Source organism: Pelmatolapia mariae, linkage group LG23 (assembly GCF_036321145.2).
Source record: "Pelmatolapia mariae isolate MD_Pm_ZW linkage group LG23, Pm_UMD_F_2, whole genome shotgun sequence".
Lineage (NCBI taxonomy): Eukaryota > Metazoa > Chordata > Actinopteri > Cichliformes > Cichlidae > Pelmatolapia > Pelmatolapia mariae.
In genome coordinates, this window is record NC_086246.1 from 25,561,809 (window position 1) to 25,584,911 (window position 23,103).

Sequence of the window (23,103 nt, forward strand, 5' to 3'; positions counted from 1 at the left end):
CTGTGAATATTTAAAGTGTTTTAAAAAAGTATAAAACAGTAGTAAAGATATTATCAATTTTTCTTTTTAATTATTAAATGTCAAATTACAGTTATTTAAATGCATTCCCGAACAGAAAAATATAATAGTATTAAAATGTGAATTTGGTTTAACAAATTTTAAGTTTTTAATTTGAGAGATTTTTAAAAAACAATTGTGTTTCCTGTTTTTATAACAGGCGGTTTTATAAATTACATGACCTGCTTTTGGTTCCTGGTTTCCTCTGTGCCACCGTGTTTTTGAATCTTGACATCGAAGCTGCTGTTTGTTGTCAAAACACATGACAGGAGCCAGGATAAGGATGTCTCGAGTTGAGTTTAGTGTCAAGGTACAAAGATTTAGTTCACCTGATGTTGAAATAAGGTAAAATAAGGTGTAATTAAAAATGAAAGAAAGGAAAAAATAGTTCTGCTGTTATCCCACAAATTGAATTCTACAAAATTTAAAAGAAAAAAAAAGGAAAACAGAAAATTTATGACCAAATAAACAGCATAAAAAAAAATTCCAGATCCGGTACTCAAGATGAGTTAAGCAATGAATTTATTGTACTGAGAAACAACATTAATTATGTCACATTCACTTTATATATATTTTTTAAGTCTGTTTACCTTTTATCACCACCTTGAGCACCATAAATGTTGTAAAGAAAGTGCATTTACATTCAGACACGGGTAATGTGTTGATAGATGCATTTATTTCTTTTCTTTTGCCTTTTATGATGAAAGATTGAATGACGCTCTGCCTTGTTCGTGCATATTTTCTCTTTTTAACCCGGGATGGCTCTAGTGAGAATGCATGAAGTAAAATGTACCTGGAACTGGATTTTAGTGGTCATAATCTAATTCTCCTTTATACTCTTTAAACTATAACTTTAAAGGTTTCAGAAGTGGTGTTTTTGTTTTGCAGCACAAAGTTTTGTGGACATATGTTGTAATGTCTTAAAATAATCCACACCTCAGATTTTTGTTGTGGACAGAAACTAAGATCTGAACTTCACCTGTTTCATGCAGTCTGGGTGGATGTTCAGGCAGATTTCAAGTAAAGAAATGTTTTGGTTCATTAACATAATTGGCGTCGCTGTCAATGAAAGGCAGCTCGTTGTATCGGATCACCGCCTCCCAGCAGAGATGCAGAGCCTGAGTGACAATGTCCTCCGACATCCTCTGAGCAAAATCCAACAGAGCTCTGCTGGCTGGAGGGGGATCCCGGAAGCTGCCGTCAGCTGAGCCTGCAACACCTTCAGAGTCGCTTGCATCCTTCAGAAACCCCTCAGCCTCGTCGGTGACTCCCTCATCCGGTTTCTCAGAATGGGCTCCAAACCAGCATCTTGACCTGTTACATCCCATTTCACGCTTACGGAGCTGTTGAATCTTCAGCAGCACGAGTTTCTACTGGTGACCTTCATGTCTGCAGAAACAATCAGCAGAACAAAGACATGTTGGTTTTAAACACTTCCAGGAGGTGTTTGACCCAACAAGAGCTGTTTATCCTTTCTGGAGAAAGATATCATCTCCTTCCGACCTCTCTTTATCCGACAACAGCAACACCAGAGACACCGGGCTCTACGAAACACTGGAGAAAACAAGTCTTTTTAAGAGGTAAGAAATTTCACACACAGTCACATATAAAGTTTCTGTCAGACTTTGGACTAAATAAGGCATTTGAAGGCATTAAAAATACACACATGGGTGGCAAATCAAAATAAGAGCCTTCTACAACACACAGTGATATTACAAAATGTGAAAATTTTATTATTTTTTTCAAGTTACCCTCTGTCCTGTGCTGCAGTTCCTCTCCAACCTCCAGAGCTGCTGATAACCAGGCTGCTGAACCAGTTTCCACCTGCTGCTGGTTTGTGGGAGGAGCGAATCGCTGGACACCACCCAAAACAAACTGTTTACCCCCTGAAAGCCCTTAAAGTGCACCTATTCTGCTCGTTACCAGTGCCATGCTTTTATTCTTGGACTCATAGTAGCTTTGCATGAATCAGCTGGTGAATGAATTCAGAATAATCCTTCTTTATCTTACGCTGGGCCTTGGTTCAGCTCCTCAGGCCATCCTCTGCCTGAAACAAGCTGTTTCAGCTCCTCACCCTTTAAACCAACTTTCTTAGCAGAGTGTGTGAGCAGCAGATGGAGCTTCTGTGCCTGAGATGACCATATTAGGAATAACTATGACATCATACAGGGCCGAGAGTAGAAAAAAACAGTATGAAACTGAGCATTTAGATCTGGATCTGTCACTGCCAGCTCGTTACTTTGGTGAATTGGTGTGTTTCATCCTAAATCATGACCTTTTAACACCTTTTAAAAAGGGACTGTTATTTTCTGGGTGGCTGATGCTGCCACTGCCAGTGCATCAATGGCAATGATGTTACAGGACACTTGGCTTCGATGCAGATGCAGGAGCTACCTGACAAAACAGGATTAGGATGTGAGTGCACCGGCTCTGGCTCTGTGTGAAACCTTCTGTTTGTGAGGGGCAGCCAATCAGAAGAAAGTCAGCTGCAGGCCAAAAACACAAAGAGAAACTAATGGGGCAGACCCTGCAGGCTTAAAGGGAGAGGAGCTACAAAGCTGGTTTCACACAGAGGATGAACTGAGGGGCAACACTGGGGCCAAGAAAAAAAAAGGATTATTTTGAACTGTGATTCATGCAAAGCTACTCTAGGAGAGTCCAAGAATAGAATCGCGTAGCTAGAAATGAGCAGGATAGATTCTCTTTAAAATAAAAACAACAACATAGTGTTATATCATTCTGTATGTGTCATCTAATAAGCAACAAGCGCAAACTAAACTGTAGATTTAGCTTTCCAGTTAACACTTACAGCTGAGAGTGATTTTTAAGCCTCAGCAAACAGGAAGCAACAACTTCAAGTAAAATGTAAATATGGGTCATGAGCAGGTGATGGTGCCTTCAGAGTCCTGCAGAGTGGGAGTTTGTGCAGCTCAGAATGTAGACACAGAGTCAGCGGCGCCATCTGGTGGCAAAACAAAATAAAATACAAACAATAGGTCTTGGAGAGGAAAATGCAACGCGCACCTGTCAATTCACTTTTTAAAACTACCTCTGTGTTGATGTTACCAAAAGGAAAGAAAGAAAAAGCTTATTCTAAGAGATCCAGCTAGCTGACTTAGCTGTGTGCATGACTGAGACGTTTAGAGATGTTTATATCTCTGTGTTTAGGCTGTATCACACTGTAGTGTGGCATTGCTTCATTTGTCCCGCTTTGCCTTTTTAAACCTTGTTATAAACACACTTCAATCAAACGTATTTGATTATTTCACATCTGAAAAGTTGTCCTACCTCTTTAAATGTCACTTCTAAAAAAAAAAAATAAAAAAAAAATGCAGCCAATCATAAAGTCCTGGGGGGACAGGCTCACATCAGACGGCGTCACTGCGCTCACTTCTTCTCTCCAGCATGCTTCTCTCGCTCTGCCTGAGCGTTTCCGTTATCTTCTTTTCCTCTTCGGGTTTTGCCATGGAGATGAACCAGACCTCCAAGCTGCTGGGGGAGAGCGGAGAGCAGTGTTCGGCCTGCGACTTCCGGGAGCACAGCAAGCAGATGAGGCTCCACAGCATCAAGTCGCAAATCCTCAGCATCCTACGGCTGGAGCAGGCGCCCAACATCAGCCGCGATATGATCCGCCAGCTGATCCCCAAAGCGCCTCCTCTGACACAGCTGCTGGACCAGTATGATCCGCGGGTGGAGGACGAGGACCACGCAACCACGGAGACCATCATCACAATGGCAACGACGCGTAACTAAACAAACCACTGAGGGGTTTATACCTAAAATAAATAAATAAATACATGAATAAATAAATAAATTGTTTTGCACTTTTGTTGTGCGTAAATCCTGTGCGTAAAGAGGCGCAGTAAAATAGGATACTGCTGAGGCGCAAACGACCAAACAGACCTGAGCTACGACTTTAAGGCCGTAAATGTTTATATGATACGATGTTTATATTTATATTAGCCATAAAATCTTAATGGCAGGTGACCAACAATTACCTTTAATGAGGATTTGTATTTGGTATTACTGGTGTTGAGCGTTTGAGGGAGCCTCCCAGCCTTCATATGCTCAATTGGGGTGGTTAGCACCAGATTTCTGTCGTTTTAATCTGGAGAATTTTAATCTTAGATTAACTAGTTGATGAATTTAGAAGTTATGGTGATGCAGAATACCATTATTGAAGGACAAATTAAACATTTAAGGAGTTATCATGCTAATACCACTCATATCTTAAATCACCATTAAATTCTAGCTACAGAATTTCTCCAAATCTGTTCATTTAGTTTTCCAAAAAGGAGACAAAACAGACAATTGACTGACAGCATTAACTGGAATAACATCGTTCAAATGATCAGGGGCATCTCCAGAATTTTTTCATAGGGGTGGCCACATGGGGGGCCACTAAAAATATTGTAGTGGCACAGCAAAAACAGAATTTCCAGTTTTAATAAATATTTTTAATAATTATAATAATATCCTTTCGTGAATGTCTGCATGCATGACAACCAAAAGTTTATGTGAAAATGTTTTTAATGCAACAGCATAACATTTTGTTTTTGTTTTTTTTATATGACTCACTTCTTCCAGACAATCCAATCGCCCAGGACGAATTGTCCTGTTGTCTGTTCAGTCTCAGTCCAAAGATTCAGCCCAAAAACATCCTGAGTGCTCAGCTGTGGGTTCACCTGCGGCCTGCCGACGTGGTTACCACCGTCTTCCTGCAGGTCTCCCGCCTCAAACCTGGCAAGGAGGGAAACAGCACCCGCGTCCGGGTTCGCTCCCTGAAAATTGACACTGACGCTGGTGCTGGCTCCTGGCAGAGCATCGACATCAAGTCTCTGCTGCAGGCTTGGCTGCGTCAACCAGAAACCAACTACGGCATAGAAATCAAAGCCTACGACTCCAAAGGAGAAGATCTGGCCGTTACTTCAGCAGAGCCTGGAGAGGAAGGACTGGTGAGTCTATTTCCTCTATGACTCTATAAGTATTGGTTTGTTGTAGCAGCTATTGTTATGCATTACACTTAAGCAATGGTTAATTATTGGCTAAATTTCAAGTGAGCTCAGTACCTATGATAATTTTTATAATGAAACAAAATTATTACTTAATAAAGTGAGGCACCAAATACTATGTGGTCAGGTTTAGGCACTATAAACTACAAGGTTACGTTTAGGCACTATAAACTATAAACCTTCCAGGCTGTCTTATGCATTACTGTTTAATTTTCCATTTACAACTCCTTCCTAGCAACCCTTCATCGAGGTCAAGATCCTCGACAACCTCAAGAGATCCCGTCGTGACTCGGGCCTCAACTGTGATGAAGAGTCTGTGGAGACACGCTGCTGTAGATACCCACTCACCGTTGACTTTGAGGAGTTCGGGTGGGACTGGATTATCGCGCCCAAACGCTACCGAGCAAACTACTGCTCGGGGGAGTGTGAGTTCCTGCACCTGCAGCAGTACCCACATGCACACCTGGTGAACAAGGCTAACCCACGGGGTACAGCTGGGCCCTGCTGCACGCCCACCAAGATGTCACCCATTAACATGCTCTATTTCAACCGCAAGGAGCAGATCATCTATGGAAAGATCCCCTCCATGGTGGTTGACCACTGTGGCTGCTCTTGAGGATATCAGGCATCCTTGAGGATGAAATGTCTAACAGAAATGATGCAAAGATTTCAAATATTGCACTTTTTTTTTTTTTTTCAGTTTGATTTAGTAGTTTAAGAAAAGCAGCCAATAAACAGGTTCCGAAGATGCTAAAAAACCTCCAAAACAATGAAATAAGTCATTTCAGTTATTCAGTTTTGGTCTTTGTTTTCTAATCCAAACAAAAATTGACCAAACAGGATGCAAACACGCATCAAAAACAAACCAACAGCGAGCCCAGAAATGCTCAAAAGTCGCACAAATTTATTCATATAATGATTGCTTACTTTTTGTATATGTAACTGCTGTGCTATAAACCTGTAAATTCAAACAGTAAAAACAATTTAACACAGCATTTAAGCATTTTAAGCATTTAACACATTCAGTAGATACAGAGTAAGAAGATCATTCATTTTATGTCCGAATGTAAAATGAGGCAATGCAACCAAAGTTTTTTTAAAAATGTATTTCAACAGAAAGACAATTTCAAATGTGCAAAAAGAGCATTTAGACAAAAATCTAAATATATTAAATGCTAAATATATCTAATATCTCATACATATATATAACGCATTTAGGCAGGATTCAAAACTGAATACAAGAGTAAAAGTTAGTAAAAGTATAGTATTACAAGTGACTCTTTTAGGACAGTTTTTGTTCTCCTCTGGGAAAATGTATTTTTAGCTGCTAAATGCTGCACTATGATCTCTAACTGTGTGTGTGTGTGTGTGTGTGTGTGTGTCTGCTGTTAGCTTTGTAGAGCTTTTTTTCTCTTTAAACTGCTCCATGAGGAGTGCTAATCAAATAGTGAAGTTTAAACCATAACAGTTTTTACACAACCTTTACAAATAGTCATTGACTATATTGTTATACAAGACTTATTAAATATAAGCTATTGTTTTTAGTATAATCTTTAAGGCTTTTGAGATAATCACTGTTAATATATTCACTTTTTCAGAAAATAACAGAAGATGCAGTCTTACACACATATATCTTTTTTTCATATATCTTTTTTTTAACGGTGTGTATACCCACTTTCAGGCCTTTTCGCACATTAAAGTGTGAGGCAATGTTTGAACATGAATATCTCAAAATATTAACAATAAAAGCCTAAAATATTCACTGGTATTCCTTACCATCAGAATAATTCAGGTAAATTGGGACAGAGTCATTAATAAATGTCTGAGTATTGGCTGGCTAAAATGCAAAAAATGCCCCATATTTGAATGCACGCTATTAAAAAACTTTACATTGCAAAAGAAAACTAGTGACAATTTTTGAATGATATATAGTTATATTTTACAATAATGAAAAGTAAAATGTAAAGTATTCTTTAACATTAAATTGTTAGTCACAAAAACGAAAAAAATTCTTGTTTTTAAAAATTAGAATACCATCTGGAAGCACCAGAATTTTTGATGTATTCAAATTTTGATCTGGACTAGCTGCTCGATTCAATATGGAATTTGAATGAAAAAAAAAAAAAAAGTAAATATCTAAAAGTAAGTAATTGCCATATAAAGATGAAATTTCACAGCAGTCATTTTATATGTCCAAACGTTGGGCCATTAGTTTATTATGCAATTCGAAGATGATCAAAATTAGTCATTTTTTAATGAATCTGTCCCAAATTAAAGATCCTGATTCATTTTCATGGTAAATGTGAAGCTGAAATTTAACAGCAATCACAAACTCAAAGTCAAACTTTGGGCCATAAAAGTTTTATTTAAAAGATGGTTGAGCAGATGAAGGACCCCTGTGTAACTCCCTGATGAAGGCATCTTTGCTGAAATTAGTTTTGTAGGTTAAAACTAATTTCATCATGTTTAATTGTTATTTACAGAGTGCTTTGCAGAGCTTGGATATGTAAGTAGTTTAACTGGCTGAAGCCACAGAGTTTGGCTCTTCGATTACTTACATACTAACTGCATTAATTCAAACTTGGCCATGTTTAATATGAACATTCACCATTCAAATGGGATAAATATAGCAGGAAATAAGAAAAAGCAGAATAGGCCACCTTTGAAGAAAAACATGGCTTATCCAGCTGTTACTTTTCAGCTACAGTATTGTGCACGATCAGAAATCTGTATTATTGTTAATGTTACCTTCATATCTCCAGTGTTTGTTAAATGTTCTGTATGCACATAAAAATGCATTTTTAACTTAATCAGCACTTTGTACTTTGGTGGACTCACTATGGGGGTCTAAATACAGTAATATCAGATAATCATATGTGCAAATGTCTGGAATTTTCTGCCATCCTAACTCAACTTTCACACAAAACACGACTTTCAGACTCAGTAGATGAGCCCCTGCTGCTTCCCGTCCTATTTTATGAAATCGTGTCCTGATATGAGCCTTGACCAGACCAAACCCCGCAGGGCATCCATGTGCGCCTCTATTTTGAAAAACATGAACTGAATGACTCTGATCTGACACTTTGTCCCTCTCCCTGTTCCAGCGCTCATTTTAGAGGAAAAGAGTTGCTCTTTTTTTCCCTTTCCCTTTTCTTTTTCTTTTCTTTTTTTTTTTTTTTGAGGACGTTGTTGCAGGTGTTATTCAGTGTTGGAATTTTATTCTGCTGTTGTATTTTTGTTGTGGTGGATTGTGTGCAGAGACTTTGTCACGTGTTAACTGGAGGCAGGAGAAAAAGCTATTGTGGGGTAATATGGAGTGAAGATTTGTCATAAATGAATATAGTCTCTTTATTCTGAGTCTAAACGTTGAATGTAATCACTGCCTTATAAAGTACTGTCACATTTTGGTACATAATTTCTTTGCCATGTTCTCTTCGTTGAGCTTTGTGACTTCAGTATTTATTTTTTATCAGCAGAATTAGCTTTGAGAAGTCCCAGTGTACTGACACATACTAAAGTGCAGTACTGTGCAAAAGTCTTGTGAAACTCCTCATTTCCTTATATGGTGCTAGGAAAAAGGGAAATATATCATTTCTTCAGGAATAGGAAAGTAGTCTTCAGGAATAGTTCTTCATGCTTCCTGAACAACATTCAAAGCTCTTCTTTGGATATTTCTGCCTTTCGTTGTTATACTAGGATCTAGGAAATCTAGGATCTGTTTGGGATCTGTGTCAGGTCTTTGCTGGATTATGTTCCTTTTATTTAGGGACATGAATATACATTGCTAGGCTTGATACTTCTGCTTTTGTCCTCCCCTTGTCCAGTTTCCTCAACTTTTTAGGGATACGCTGCACACCATCCTGAGATATGTGAAGTTTTCTGCTGACAGTAGTTTATTATAAGCAGCCTGTCAGAAAAACACCTAATTTATTTTTTTATTATTATTATTATTTTTTTTTACCAATTTCTTTAGTTGAATCTATGAAAAATGCTAACAATAACACAGGTTGACAGAAATAAATGGCATTTTTATACCAACAAGGTGATTCCTAAACTACTACCAAAAGATACAGTTTAAATCAATTCTTTGTTGTCTGTTCATCCTTAAGTTAGGTGCCTTTTTATGCTTGAATGATTGACAGGACAGTCCCCCCCCCCCCCCCCCCCCCCCCCAAAAAAAGACAAAAAACAAATAAAACATCCTCTCAAAATGTCCAGGTAGAAGGACTGAACTGAAAATGAGTGAAAAAGGAGCCAGTATCAAAAGAAACATTTTGAAAGACCTTCAGAAAGTCTGGAGAACTGTTGCTCAAGACCACTTTAAAGAATTACAACAAAATCTGTCTAATTGGAAGTAAAACAGAAAGAAATGAGGATTTTTGCACTTTTGCACAGTACTGTATACCACTACATCATTGCAGTGATGTGAACCAACACTGTTGGTCAGGAAAAATAAGAAAGTTAAAGGTGTGTTAAGTTCAGTAAGATCCATAAAAGGATCCATAAAAAATGAATCAGCTTTATTGTGTGACAGTTTGTAACGACTGCGGTCTCAAAATACCTTGTGTAAAATCTGAAAACTAAACCTATAACAGAACACCTGCAGTTTGTCAAACTCAATCTCATCGAGGACCTGACATGTGAAATGCTTTACTGGGATGCTTTTATTCAACAAGAAAATACCACAGGTTAATATATAGCATGCTCTTACAAACATTTTGATTCAAAAATTAACAGGCTGCCTATACATTACCATAAAGACCACAGTCATGCTTCTGAATATGACTGGTCATATGGAGCATTTGATAAAATCAAATACAATTTTCTGAACGACCTCTCGCCAAATGGAAGATCTGACTGAGCAGTTTCCTCTGCTGTGAAGCACCTTGTCTTTGTGACTCCATCACTTTCAGAATTGGCACACAAGAAACATTTACATGCATTTATGCTGTTCAGCGACTTTCTGAAGACTCTGTTCTCCTGTTCTTGTGTCAGATATATACTGTAAGTTTAAAAAAATACTGTAAACATTTAAAGCAAAACTGGGTTGTTATCAAATCAAATCAAAGTTTATTTATATAGCACATTTCAAGACCGAAGTACACCAAAGTGCTTTCCATAAGATCATAGTACAGATAAAATCAAGTATAATAAAATTATAAATATGAAAATACAATAAAATAGTTACATAATCCAATGCAATCCGGATGCAGTTTGCCCTAATTGACCTTAAATGCAATGTCGAACATGTATGTTTTTAAACGTGATTTAAAAGACTGAATAGAATCCGATGCGCGTATATGGAAAGGAAGTGTATTCCATAATCTAGGTGCTGCAACGGCGAAGGCACGATCACCTCTGGTTTTCAAGCGAGACCTGGGTTGCACTAAGAGCAGTTGGTCTGATGATCTTAGTGCTCTTGTGGGGCTATATGGGCAGAGAAGATCAGCTAGGTAATCAGGTGCCATATTATTTAAAATTTTATAAGTAAACAGTAAAACTTTAAAATCAATTCTAAATTTAATAGGGAGCCAGTGTAAGTTTGCCAGGACAGGAGTAATAGAGTCATACTTTCTTGAGCCAGTCAAAAGGCGAGCTGCGGCGTTTTGAACTAGCTGCAGTCGTTGAAGGAGGGAGAGTTGTAGGCCCATATACAAGGAGTTGCAGTAGTCTAGCCTTGTAGTAATGAAGGCATGAATAAGTTTCTCCAACTTATGGCAATAATTTTTAGTCTCCACCACCTCCTCGGGGAGATTTCTGTGTCTTTAGCTGCCAATCAGACAGTGAGCATTGTTGTTTTTTTAGAGCTTTGATCTGAAAACTGCTCGATGAAAGTTTGGTTGTAATACTTTTTTCAGTTTTGCAGATGAACAGTAAGAGGTGGAATTTATGATGTGAATGACAGTGGTGGAAAATCAGTTGTGCTTATTGCCAGCTCTATGTCCTTTCATTATTGGGCTCTTTTAGAGTAGCTCGAACCCTCCTCGGCTCATCCTCTGCCTGAAACAAACCTACCCCTGAGTTTATTGTGCCTGAGCTGACCATATCAGGGATATCTCCCCCCCTCTATGACATCACACAGAGCCAGTGTAGAAAAAACTCAGGAGTCTTTCAAGCAGTCTGAATCCTGGATTTTGGCTCAGAGCGAGGACTTGTACATTCCCTGACCTCGTGTTTTTTTTTTTTTTTACTTTGCCCATGTTTAGCCTTAACATGCATTTAAACAGTTTATATAAACAGAATAACTTTCAGCCTCCTTCCATGGAGGACAAATCTGGAGAAAGTCACTGACTGGTCCAATAGTGTGTAAATAATCAGGAAAGTTTGGCGCCGTCAGCCAAAATTCAAGCATGAGAACAGAAAGCGTGACTTAGCAGGGAGGTTTCAGCTCAATTTGAAGCCGCGTGCAGATGTCCTGACTGTTGTTGTGCTTCACGGGGGTTTCTGACCCAAATGTCTTTGTCCCGCTGTTGGAACAGAGCGTCCACGGGTGACACATATCCACGTGGGTGACTGTGCAGTGAACTGAAGTAAACTCATCACACTTATTTAGTCTCTTGTTAAAATTGCATAGGCAGGTGGCAGGTGCACTTAACAAACAAAGATGGGTTTTCCCCCCTGTAAAAAGCGTGCTAACTTCCAGCTCTGAGTTTCCCACTTTGAAGTCTAAACATCAGGCTGTGTTGCTGCATTTGAGGACCAGAAATGTGTGAAACTCTACCTGCTAGTTTTTGCGTAGTCTTGCTGATGAAGAGAGACACGCTGAGCTTTTCTTTCTGCCACACTTGGTCTGTAAATGTGGGTTCATTTGTCACCTTTATTGTAAATTATATCCAAAATGGAAGATAACCTTGAAAGAGTATAATAAAATAGAGTATCTTGAATAATGTAGAGTATTGTTATTAATCACAGATATTTTTTTTTCCAAAATCATAAGAATAAAATTATGGAATCATCTTTTTAAAACAAGCTGTCACAAACCTAAATATGCAAAATAGTCTGCAGTTAAAACTCTCAATGAGCTGTTGCACCTGGCTGATCGAAAGGAAGGATGGAGCTAATAAGAGAGTAATCACTTAAATATTTACTTCATGACTAAGGTTTAAGAACAGTAAAGGAAACTTGCAGATTTAAAGTAAAAAGAAAAAAAGAAAATCAAATATTTGTGGTGCATTTAGGTTCAGTCAGACGGGTCAGTAAACGCCAGCAAATGTCAGTAAATGAAAGGTTCATTGGAGAATGAAGTTTACAGCAGCAAGTGAAGGCATCAAACGGTGAGACGACGCCGCTAGGGGGCGTAGTGACATCATAAGACAGGTGTAAGAAGACCGAGGGAGAGATGATTGAGAGTCTCTGAGGAGGGTTGAAGTTTTCTGAAAAGCCGCAGCGGTTCGAGTTTCTTCAGGTTAAAAGAAAAGACTGGAGAAAGGCAGAGCGACACCATCACCTGCTGGAGGCTGTGGAGAGAAGGTTCGTTTACAGTAAGTCAAAGGTGTCGAAATTATATAAATCATAAAATAAGGGTTAAATTTTCAACTTTCTTCAACTTTAGCTCATTTTAATTTCTAATACAATCATAATTGATTTTTATCTGCCGTAATATGGTTAGTGGTGTTTTCACATTTCTATAGTGGTAAAATATGCGATATTTTGTATATCTAAAACATATTTAAAAACATAAGGCTGATTGGGGCAGTTTATCTGACATGTATGGCAGCATTTGTAACACTGAAGATGCTGCCTGTCTATTTAAGGTTGTATCATATTCTATGGGGGTGTGGCAACCTGGCCACAACAAGCTTTGGTACCATTTGTGTGGTTGGAACAGCTTGTTTTATCACTGATTTAGGCTCTGGGTAAACATTTCTAATACACTTTAGTGTTAAAGGTTTAAAAACCATCACTGAGCGGGGTTTTCAAACTGTTTGGAAACCGCTGGATGAAAACAGCCTTTTTTTCTTTTTCTTTTTTTAAACTAGATGCTTTAATTGTATTAACACTCCCCCCCCCCCTCCCCCCCCCAGTAATACATCACATTCACTCTCTTTAAAAGGTTTTCAGTGTAAATCATTAGCCATGACAATTTTATGACTTTATCATAAAACTATAGACTGTATGTAAAAGATGGTAAGATGGTAATTATAATGTTAATGTTTACTTACTGCCATGTTGGAGCCAAAAGTCACCAAACGTCAACAAGTGGGTGATGTGCTAAGTTATCAGCTAATGCTAGCTTGGTTAGCAAATTGCATCTATAAACTGTACAGCTATAACACATAGACCCATTTACCTGCTAACCAGTTTCAGACATTCTCAAACTTCACAAATAAAATCCATATTATTTGTCAAATAACTTCATTAAAAATGCAACAAAGATACAAACAGAGTCCAGCGATCCTATTCAGTGGCTAGATGTAGCCTAGCAGACAGCTAACAGCTATTTATTTATTGCCGTTTGGCTCTGTAAACAGGAGCACCTCCAGAACATTTTCATTGGGGTGGCCATATGGGGGCCAATAAAATACAGGGGAGCGGTGACGGGAAATTGTGAGGGACATATAAAGTGACACAATACGAATGACAAAAATTGTTTATGCAAAAATAAATAACAAGTTAAGGTTTCAACTCATTGTACGGTGTCTTCCTCTCACTTATCCTCACGTTTATCAAAATTATTATCAACATAGGACATTCTTGCCCAGAGGGGGCCAACAAACTTTGTGGGGGTGGCCCGTGCCCCCCCCGGCCCCCCTTGGTGGTGCCCCTGTCATTAAATGCTCCGTCTTTCCTTAGAGTGAGCTGGTGTTGATGGAGCTCACTGAACCAGAGGCGTCATGCATGCTGTGGACTACAGAGATGACCTGAAGCTCTCAGCAGGGAAGATGAAGTGGTGGAGAGAGGCGGACAAATGGAGAGGGACAGTAAAGGAGAAGAACGTAGAGGAAGAGGAGGACAAAGAGCTGGTGGAGGTGCTGCTCCAAGGCAGAGCTCCGTGGGGCTTCACACTGAGGGGAGGCACTGAACACAGAGAACCCCTGATCATCACAAAGGTAACACGCAGAACTTTGTGCTTTTTGTACAGTGATTTAAAAGAACATGTAATCATTTTTTTACTCATTAACCGTATTTACCTGTGAAGGGCAGATTCAGTTGCCCGTCTCTTGGTGTTAAAGGATTGCCGTCAGGATTTAGTTCAACTAAGTAGTGTCCATTTTGAGCCAGAAAGGCATGGACTGATTGTGTATGTATTTGTCAGATACATTTTTATGGAGGAGAGTATTTAAATGAATAATAAAAACACAACATAAAGTTAATTTATTGCACTGTAATGAATGCAGTAAAATGTCTTTTTTTGTGCGTGATTACAATAGTTATTGCTAGAAGTGTTTATTCAAATGCAACAACAAAGGTCGATGGTGTTACCAGAAAGATTTGGGAGGACTGGCACTACAGATAATTGTTACACTGGGTTTAAGTGTTTCAGGTTTTTAACTATGTTTCTGCCTCCAAGCACATCTCCATATCCTTTCTCAGCAGTGCATACACACAGAGCTCTGCAACATCACAACTGGTAGTAGATCGGTTACATATCATATTACTATAGTTTTTAAAATACAGCTGTTGATGGGAGTCAGACACATCTGAAGTTTTTTTTTTAAATTAATGTCTGAAATGTTTAACCAGATGTTCAAATATCTGGTTTGAAAAATACATTCCCAATATACTAGCTAGTAAAACTAATTATTCTTATTTTAGGAATGTGCAGTGCCTAAATAGGAAATAAATGGCTAAGCTGTATGTTGCGTTTACCCTGTTGAATGGAGTGATGTGTTATCAAGGAGTGTGTGGACATTTAGCATCACCCATTGTGGCTGCATTTAAAATATAATTTGATTAAGAAAAGAATCTGATTAACAGTTTCAAATGTATAATTTTTTACATCTGTTAAACTTGAGTAAATGTTAACTGTTTTCCAAGAGTTTTCAGATTTTTAGACTTGTTGGTTTTTAAGATTGTATTTGTTTGTTATTCTGTTTAAATAATTAGTAACCTATTCAGCAGAAACATCAATTTTCTCTTCAGTATTTCATAGTTTGCAGTATTTACAGTAATAAGCACCTGCAAGCCTCACAGGGCATGCAGAAAACACATGCATGTGAGTGTTTTCACAGTAAGAGTGTTTTCTGATGGTCAGTAATGCTTACATTCTTCAGTACATCTTCTAAATGAGTTCTGGTTTATTTGGTGTCAAAGTTTGTTTTTTAAACCTCTTGTCTGCCACTCTTAGTAACTCTGGCCCTTAATTTTTAAGAAATACTTTTGTATAGTGGCTGTAGATATTCAACGCATTTGAGAATATGTCAAACTCTTGTGTCAGAGCACATTTTTTGCAGTTTCCTTACACTGTAACGGGTAATATTTGAGATTTGGAATGGGAAGGATGGACTGATGAACAGGAATCCCCTTGATCTGTTTCATTTCAGTTAGATGTCTGGTGCAGAATTTAAACCCTCTCTGTGCCTGAATCATTGGACTTTAATTAGAGCCGCTGAAAGCAGTGTGAGATGTTACACCTGAGGTTGAAATGTGCCCTCAGCGGTTGCAGAGTAACTTAACTTCAAATTACTTGGAAATTTAGGGTCATATTCCTGAGAGCGTTGAAGCTTTTGTCTGCCTGCTGATCAGCGGGGCAGCAGCAGCCTTTTCCATCTGCTGCTGCATGAAGAGGTACATCTCAGGGTACCTCAGATTACAGGTGACTCAGGATTTTAATATTAATCAGAGGACTCGGGTTGCAGCCAACACAGGTTCTCCTGGATAATGAAACAGTTTACTGAGTGAACCATCCACCTGAAAAATAAAAGAAAATAAGAAAAAATAAGTTGGTGTGATGCCTCGTGTTTCTGGGATTTTTTTGCTGGTTCTATCAGGTGGTTTAATCATGCATGTCTTTCTATTGTTGCCTATGAAATAATAATAATAAGTCTGTACTACAATGGTAAACTTTATCCAGGGGATGGTGCCAAAGGTGCAGCAATGTTCAACCAAACCATAGATGTATGTAAAAGATGGACGTTGCTCGTTGTAATGGAGAAAGTGAAGGTGGAGCAGTCGTCAGATACACAGATATTTGATACCTGAATATGAACATGTTCTTTTTAGACAAAGTTTGAGTTCAGTTTGTCGCACTCTCTGTTTAGACAGCTTTGTGTGTCAGGTTTTGTGTTGGTGCTCTGATTGGTGTATTCCTGGAGGATTTTTTTTTTAACCTTAACATACTGAAGATAACATACTGAAAATTTTAGCGCTGAGGTATAGAGACTAGTCAGTGTATTGGCCACTGAGCTAACATGTATTGGCTGAGTGATTGTTGAGTGGTTGCTGACTGTTGCCAAGTGAAATTGGTAACATAGAGGGTTGTTTGGTTTGGTTGCTAGCAGGTTGCCACTGCCACCCAGAGTTTACATAGTTTGAAAATTGAAAAAGTTTAACACAGACCAAAAACAGAGATTGTTCACTTTCAGAGTAAAGGTAGTCTGCTACTGTTGCAACCAATACATGACAAAAGGTGCAACTTTTACTTTGAAGGCAAACAGTTTCCAGTTTGGTTTATACATTTCACAATTTTACTACCACTGAGTCAGCGTCTTCCATGGAAGCTACTGATGACTGAAGCAACCTACCAGCAACCAAAGAGGTATATTTAGTTGTGACTAGTTTCACCCAAGTGACTGCAACCTTTGCCAAATGTAATAATGGTGAAAACTAAAAGAGATTTTCTTGCATACCAAGTGATGCATTTAGTGATACTGTGATTCTGTGGAGCCCTAAAAACACACACGAGTTTGGGTCACAGAGTGGCCTGTTATGCAGTAACTTCCATGTGTGTTACCCTCGTGTTGCCCAGGTGGAGGATGGCAGCGTGGCTGCGGCGGTCCGTCTTCAGGCCGGCGATGAGATTGTGAGTGTGAACGCGGTTCCCCTTAGCGGCTCTCGGCAGGAGGCCATATGCCTGGTGAAGAGCTCCCACAAGACCCTGACCTTGGTGGTCCGAAGGTACCGCAACAGCAAAAATGGCAGATACTTCTTCATATTTTTATTTTTATGGAACAAAAGAGGAACTTTCTTAGGATTTGGGGGGTTTGATACCAGTTTTTGCTATGTTTGACTGCTTTCTTGGCTCATGTGTAGCTTGTTGGGGCTGAGCGTCAGCCAGCCGGTCAGCAGGAGTTCAGCAGGAGGTCAGAGGTCAAAACCACAGTGCCGGAGTCTGACGGTATATATCAGAAAGAAAATGCAGACACAAGTAATATGTGGTTCAGAAGCACACGTTGTCCCCTGAAAATGCTAAAGCCCTGCAGTGTTTCTTCTACAAACACGAGCTTGTGGGATCGAGAGGAAGGTCGGCTGCAGCCTGACAGCCTCTTACATGGGCCTCTCGCTGTTTGTTTGCTCCTGAGGCTTAAACAAAAGATGGTATTGTGGAGGCAGCAGGGCTCCGGCCAGTGCTGTTATTCCAGAGCACAGATAACCACTTGTAAATTACACCGAGAGTGACCACCAAACGCCCCCCCCTCCAAACTTCTGTCAAGCCAGCCCAACTGGGAGACGGTAAGAGACCAGTTTAACCTGCAGGTCAGCAGCTCATCAGATTTCTTTTATCTAACTTTTGAAAAGTCTGTAAATGTTGCTAACAGTGAAAAGCAGACATGTCAGAAATGAAAATTGTCTGAATGAAAAATCCAATGATCCAAAAGCAACACTAGAAGAGTGAATCAGTGTAACAGGCTTCCAAACAATAACACAAACTCAAACACAACAAGAACTAATGCTCAAGGTGCTGAAATTATAAATCAAAAACTCGACCTAACAATAAAGAAAAATGTTAATTATTATTATGAACCTTTATTTAACCAGGAAGATCCCATTGAGATTAAAAACCTCTTTTTCAAGGGAGACCTGGCCAAGATAGGCAGCAGCAAGTGTCCAACAGTTACAGAAATTACTCAATTAAATACAGGCAGCAACAACACACATGCAACAATAAATGGAAAAAAATAAATAAATAAACTAAAATAAAATTCAACAAAATTCATTAAAATTCAATAAAATTCTAATAAAATGAAAAAATCAGTTAAAATCAATCTAATTGAAACAGTTGCATGTTATGGACTTGTCCTCAAGGATTCGTAGTTTAGATTTAAAAGCACTTAATGAAATGAATTCAGCCATTTTCCATTCATTCTGCAGTTTGTTCCAAGCCAAGGGCGCTAAATGAACAAAAGCTTTTTTACCAAATTCAGTTCGGGCAAATGGAACAGAAAGCAACAAGTAACCATGCGGACAAAGAGAATACCAACCAGCATGTTTCATTGTAAGCAGGGAACATATATAAGAAGGTAGCAACCCAAGTATTGCCTTATATATAAAACTGTATAGATGAGAGTTCCTCCGACTTGCCAAAGCAGGCCATCCTACCTGAGAGTATAACTCACAGTGGTGAGTCTGAGATTTACGGTTAGTGATGAACCTCAGAGAAGCATGATACACAGTATCAACCATTCGAAGACATTGAGCAGAAGCATTCATATATAGAATATCTCCATAATCCAGCACAGGCAAAAATGTCGCAGCAACAAGCCGCTTCTTTGTATTAAAAGAGAAACACAACTTCTTTTGAAAATAAAATCTCAGTTTTAACTTCAGATTTTTCACAAGATTCTCTACATGTGGTTTGAAGGTGAGCGAGTCATCAATCAAGAGTGTGAACCAACTCTATTTTATAACCTTCAAGAGTGGTTACTGATGGAATTGTTTGGGCCCATGAGCTTTGTTTTGTCTGCATTGAGAACAAGTTTAAGCTGAAGTAATGAGTGCTGGACAGCAAAAAAGGCTTTCTTCAAGGAGTCAATGGCTTGGACAAGAGTTGAACCACAGCTGTAAATAACTGTATCATCAGCAAGATTGTTTATGTAAATGATAAATAGAAGAAGACCTAATACAGAGCCCCATGGCACTCCGTTGTGTACTGTAACAAAGTCAGAACATAGACCATCAGGTTTTATGCACTGAGACCTATTATTGAGGTAGTTTGAGAACCATGCCACTGCTCTCTCAGAGAGTCCTGACTGGAAGACTCTAAGTTTTAAAATACAATGATCAACAGTGTCAAATGCTTTTGACAAATCAATAAAAAGGGATGCACAGTGTTGTTTCTTATCAAGTGCAATAGTAATATCATTTACCACTCTCATTGCAGCTGTGATAGTAATGTGATTTTTCCTAAAGCTTGATTGATATTCAGATAAAATGGCATTGGTGTGTAAAAACTCCTTTAACTGCTCACACATAAGAGCTTCAAGAACTTTGGCCAGCACAGATAGATTAGATATTGGTCTGTAATTAGTTAACACTGCTGAGTCGCCCCTTTTAATAGAGGAGCAACAAAAGCTGATTTCCATACTGAGGGAATTTCATTCGTATCCAGTGTGAGGTTGAAAAGTGTTGTGAGAGGCTCTGCCACAAGAGGAAGAGTGAAGCAAAGCAGAATAACAATACAATAAATGATCATATCAGCATAAATATATCAGCACAGACAAAGTCCAGAGGTCCAGCTCAGCAAGTCTTATTAGTGACGACTGCTTGTCACAGCTGTCATTCAAACCAGTCATGCCAACTTAAAGCCTCAACAAAATCACCCCAAAATTTTTTTCTTAAAAATGATCTCCTGTACAGTTTGTATGAAGGTGGAAAATATCCATAAAGACGAGGAATGCTTGTTGTACCAGGCTGTAAACATGTTTATTTCTGCTGTAAAGTTGGACTTTTTAACATGGGAGTCTATAGGGACTGGCTCACTTTGGGGACAGCCTCTAGTGGACATCAGAGGAACTGCAGGTTTTCACCCTGGCGGTTGCTGCTTAATTTTTTGATGAGCATCTAAACTTTAATAAAGATGCGATATGCCTGTAGATATAAAAATGAGGACTCATAAGAAGAGCTTTGTACAGTTTTGGGTAAAAGTATTTGCCCCTTCTTGATTTCTTAGTTTTTCCATATTTGTCACATTTGCATGTTATTAGCTTTAGGGGGCAATTTTTTTTTTACACAGGCCCAGGTACATTTTTTAGGATTTTTTTCCTAATAAATGAACTCATTTGCCAAATATTAACATTTGTTTCATGACTTAAAGCATGTAGGTGTATAAATATCCAAAAAAAAAACAACCCTCTAAGAAATCAGGAATACAGATACATTCTCACAGCGCTATGCACCCGTACAGATAACCTTTTTGATTACATGTGTCACGATGTCCTGTCAGAAGAACATGCTCGTCTTCTTGCTTGCAAATGGCAACAGAGTCTTAGAGCTTGAATCCAATTACTCCCTGCAAAGCCACAGCGTGGACCCAGCTTTGCAGAGTGGGTTGAGTCAACAGGAGGGAAAGGTGGACTGGTGGTGTTTCAACAAGCTGCTGCTGGGAAGACCTTTAATCTGAGCGGGTTTAGAGAGCAAACGACGGGCTCAGAACAACAAGACGACCTTTAAAGCTCTCTCTGAGACACCATTGAATTGCCGTGGGAGCTCCTTCAGTGCAGGCGTCCTCCCCTGTTTGCAGGAGGAGTGGTATAGTCCATGTTGCCTAGGTGAGTTGACACTGCTTAGTGGGATAGGCCGTATCAGCAGAGCCCATTGTTTTCAGGGGCTTTGGCTACTCAGACAAGAGTGGGCGCTCCTATGTGTGTGTACGTTTCCACTCTCTGGACATGTGTGGTTTTTAGAAGATAAAGAGAAGATTTCCACTCCCAGGTACTTCCTCTTTTCCTCTCTCTCTGTTTCTGTCTTTTTTCTTCTGTCTTTTTTACTTCATCATCTCCTCTGATTCAATCAGTTGGTTTCCTCTCAAGTGGGATTAAATCAGGAAGCGGTGAATAACTTTGAGATAACGGCAGCTTTTCTCTGCCTAGATGATATATAAAGGTTGAGAAGCTGAGGCACATTTTACCAAAGCCTAATAAATAGCTTGAGGGGAATTTTTTCTGTTTTCCTTCATTTCCTGCGGATTCGCATTGAGGTGGAAAGAAGGTGGATGGCATTAATGCAGGTAAACCATATCTGTGTGGGTAACTGATTCTCCGCTTTAGCGGATATGCTCGGTGTGGATTTAAGAGGCAAGTAATGTGTGTGGAGTCTTAAACCTGTTGCTCTCTGTTACCACAAAGATAAGTAAGCTGGTTTTTTCCAGCCTGTGTTCACGTTTGTTGGCAGGATTTTAGAGGAAAAAGGACATTTTTGATTTTACAGGGACTTTCCAAAAACCCCATCCCCAGACATTTATATAATTCAAAGTGAAACTGATGTGGTGTTTTAAAGGCTTATTGTTAGCTTAAAATGTTCACAGATTTGAGAGCCTGTTACACAGTTCTTAGATTTGAAAAGCTGCAATGATACAAAATGCTAAAAAAAGACACCCATAAAAAGAGAATGAAATCAAGCGCGTCTTCAGGGATTGTTTCTTAGATGCTGTTGGAAATAAATAGTACATAAACATCATTTTTAGGAGACTGGTTTTCTGCTTAACAGCTGGAGTTGAATGAAAGCTTCTGAAAACAACTTCTTCAATTCCCTCTGCATCTATATGTTAATTTCCTGGGGAAAGCTTCAGGTTTCAGAACATTTTCCTCACTTTACACTAAAACGATATTTATGCCCAAAGTGCTGACTTTTAGTAATTTGATTACATGTGAAATGTTACATTTAATGGAAACTGGTCAGATGAAATTTACTTGATCGGTCAGTTTATAACAAGCACATGTTCCTTAATGATTCATTTTTTAATAAATAGCCTTTTGATTTTATATATTAAGTTGTATAAAGTTATATTAATCAGAATTATTGCTTTGTGTTTCTTGAGACTGAAGTAATGTTAGTGAGCACAGGATCACAGCGGTGTCCTGGATACAAACATAATACAAACATCTTTGTGGACTTTGTTGTCTGCAGTTTGCTGTTGTCATTTCAGCCTCCTGGACTCTTTTGCTTCGCTTTTTCATCTGTATTCACATTAGACTTTAAAACAAAGCAACAAAGTGCTGAGCAATAATAAAGGCAACAAGCATGAAAACTTAAAATAGTAAAATGGAATTAAAAGCAATTTCAGATTCAATGCAACGGGGGAAAAGAAGGAATAACTGGCACATATACACAAGTATAGTAGCAAGTATATAAAATCAAACAAAAAAAATAATTACTATGTTAAGTAAAGATTATTTATTAAGTGTTTTTCACAGACAGCCACAAAGTGCAGTACACACAAAAAAGAGTAAAATAAATGAGAAAATTAAGTGCCAGAGTAGCTAATGTACAGAGACAGTAAGACACAATAAAATAAACAGGTCGTTAAAAGTAAATAAATGATGATGATGATGATACTACTACTACTACTACTACTACTACTACTACTACTACTAATAATAATAATAATAATAATAATAATTATTATTATTATTATTATTATTATTATTATTATATATATATATATATATATATATATATATATATATATATATATATATATATATATATATATATATATATATATTTTTTTTTTTTAAATGCCCAATAGAAAACCCGTTTAAACAAAACAGGAGTGCAGAAAGTCAGCTAAATAGTAGTAGCTAATGGTAGTGCTAGCCCGGGTTCCACACACTGAAAGGCACTGTCTTCCCCAGTCTTTAATTGTGTACGAGGAACACTAGCAAATTCTTAGCCTGTGAATGAAGAGATTTCCCAACAGTTGTAGGGCCCGGACAACAAAGGCTCAATCACATTTAGTAACTAGAAGAGCCTTTGGGACTGGTCCAAAGTCACGCCAGAAGGTCTCAAGCAACATCCGGGCTCAAGCTCAAACTAACAGATAGGAAGTGAAGGCTGCAAGGACTGGTGTGGTGTGGTTGTTCCTTGTGCTACGTGTTTAAAAGCCTGGCAGCAGCATTCTGTGTGCCTTAGGATAACTGATAACTGGATCCTGTTC

The 23,103-nt window shown here is 38.6% G+C and overlaps 2 protein-coding genes across 6 annotated transcripts in view; both read left to right on the forward strand.

Moving 5' to 3' along the window:
- Window positions 1-3,404: 3,404 nt before the first annotated feature.
- On the forward strand, window positions 3,405-8,972 carry LOC134620305 (growth/differentiation factor 8-like). Its single transcript, XM_063466390.1, has 3 exons — window positions 3,405-3,802; window positions 4,645-5,012; window positions 5,305-8,972. The coding sequence occupies exons 1-3, from the start codon at window positions 3,463-3,465 to the stop codon at window positions 5,683-5,685; spliced, it is 1,089 nt and encodes a 362-aa protein (XP_063322460.1). The 5' UTR covers window positions 3,405-3,462; the 3' UTR covers window positions 5,686-8,972.
- Window positions 8,973-20,509: 11,537 nt separating this feature from the next.
- LOC134619958 (protein Shroom2-like) overlaps window positions 20,510-23,103 on the forward strand; it is a 30,538-nt gene continuing 27,944 nt past the window's right edge. For 2 of the 5 annotated variants that reach the window (XM_063465777.1, XM_063465780.1), the window contains exon 1: window positions 20,510-20,716. In XM_063465777.1, the coding sequence (XP_063321847.1) occupies window positions 20,706-20,716 (11 nt within the window). In that variant the 5' untranslated portion in view covers window positions 20,510-20,705. Of the gene's footprint in view, window positions 20,717-20,740; window positions 20,880-23,103 lie in introns of those variants that run through there. The other 3 variants (XM_063465781.1, XM_063465782.1, XM_063465778.2) reach the window with 2 other exon arrangements.

What these genes read in the sequence shown, in the direction of transcription:
- LOC134620305 (XM_063466390.1), top strand. Translation starts at nt 3,463, where the DNA reads ATGCTTCTCTCGCTCTGCCTGAGCGTTTCCGTTATCTTCTTTTCCTCT. An exon ending in CATCACAATGGCAACGACGC is followed by an intron (nt 3,803 to 4,644) that starts GTAACTAAACAA and finishes CACTTCTTCCAG; the next exon opens with ACAATCCAATCGCCCAGGAC. An exon ending in AGCCTGGAGAGGAAGGACTG is followed by an intron (nt 5,013 to 5,304) that starts GTGAGTCTATTT and finishes ACTCCTTCCTAG; the next exon opens with CAACCCTTCATCGAGGTCAA.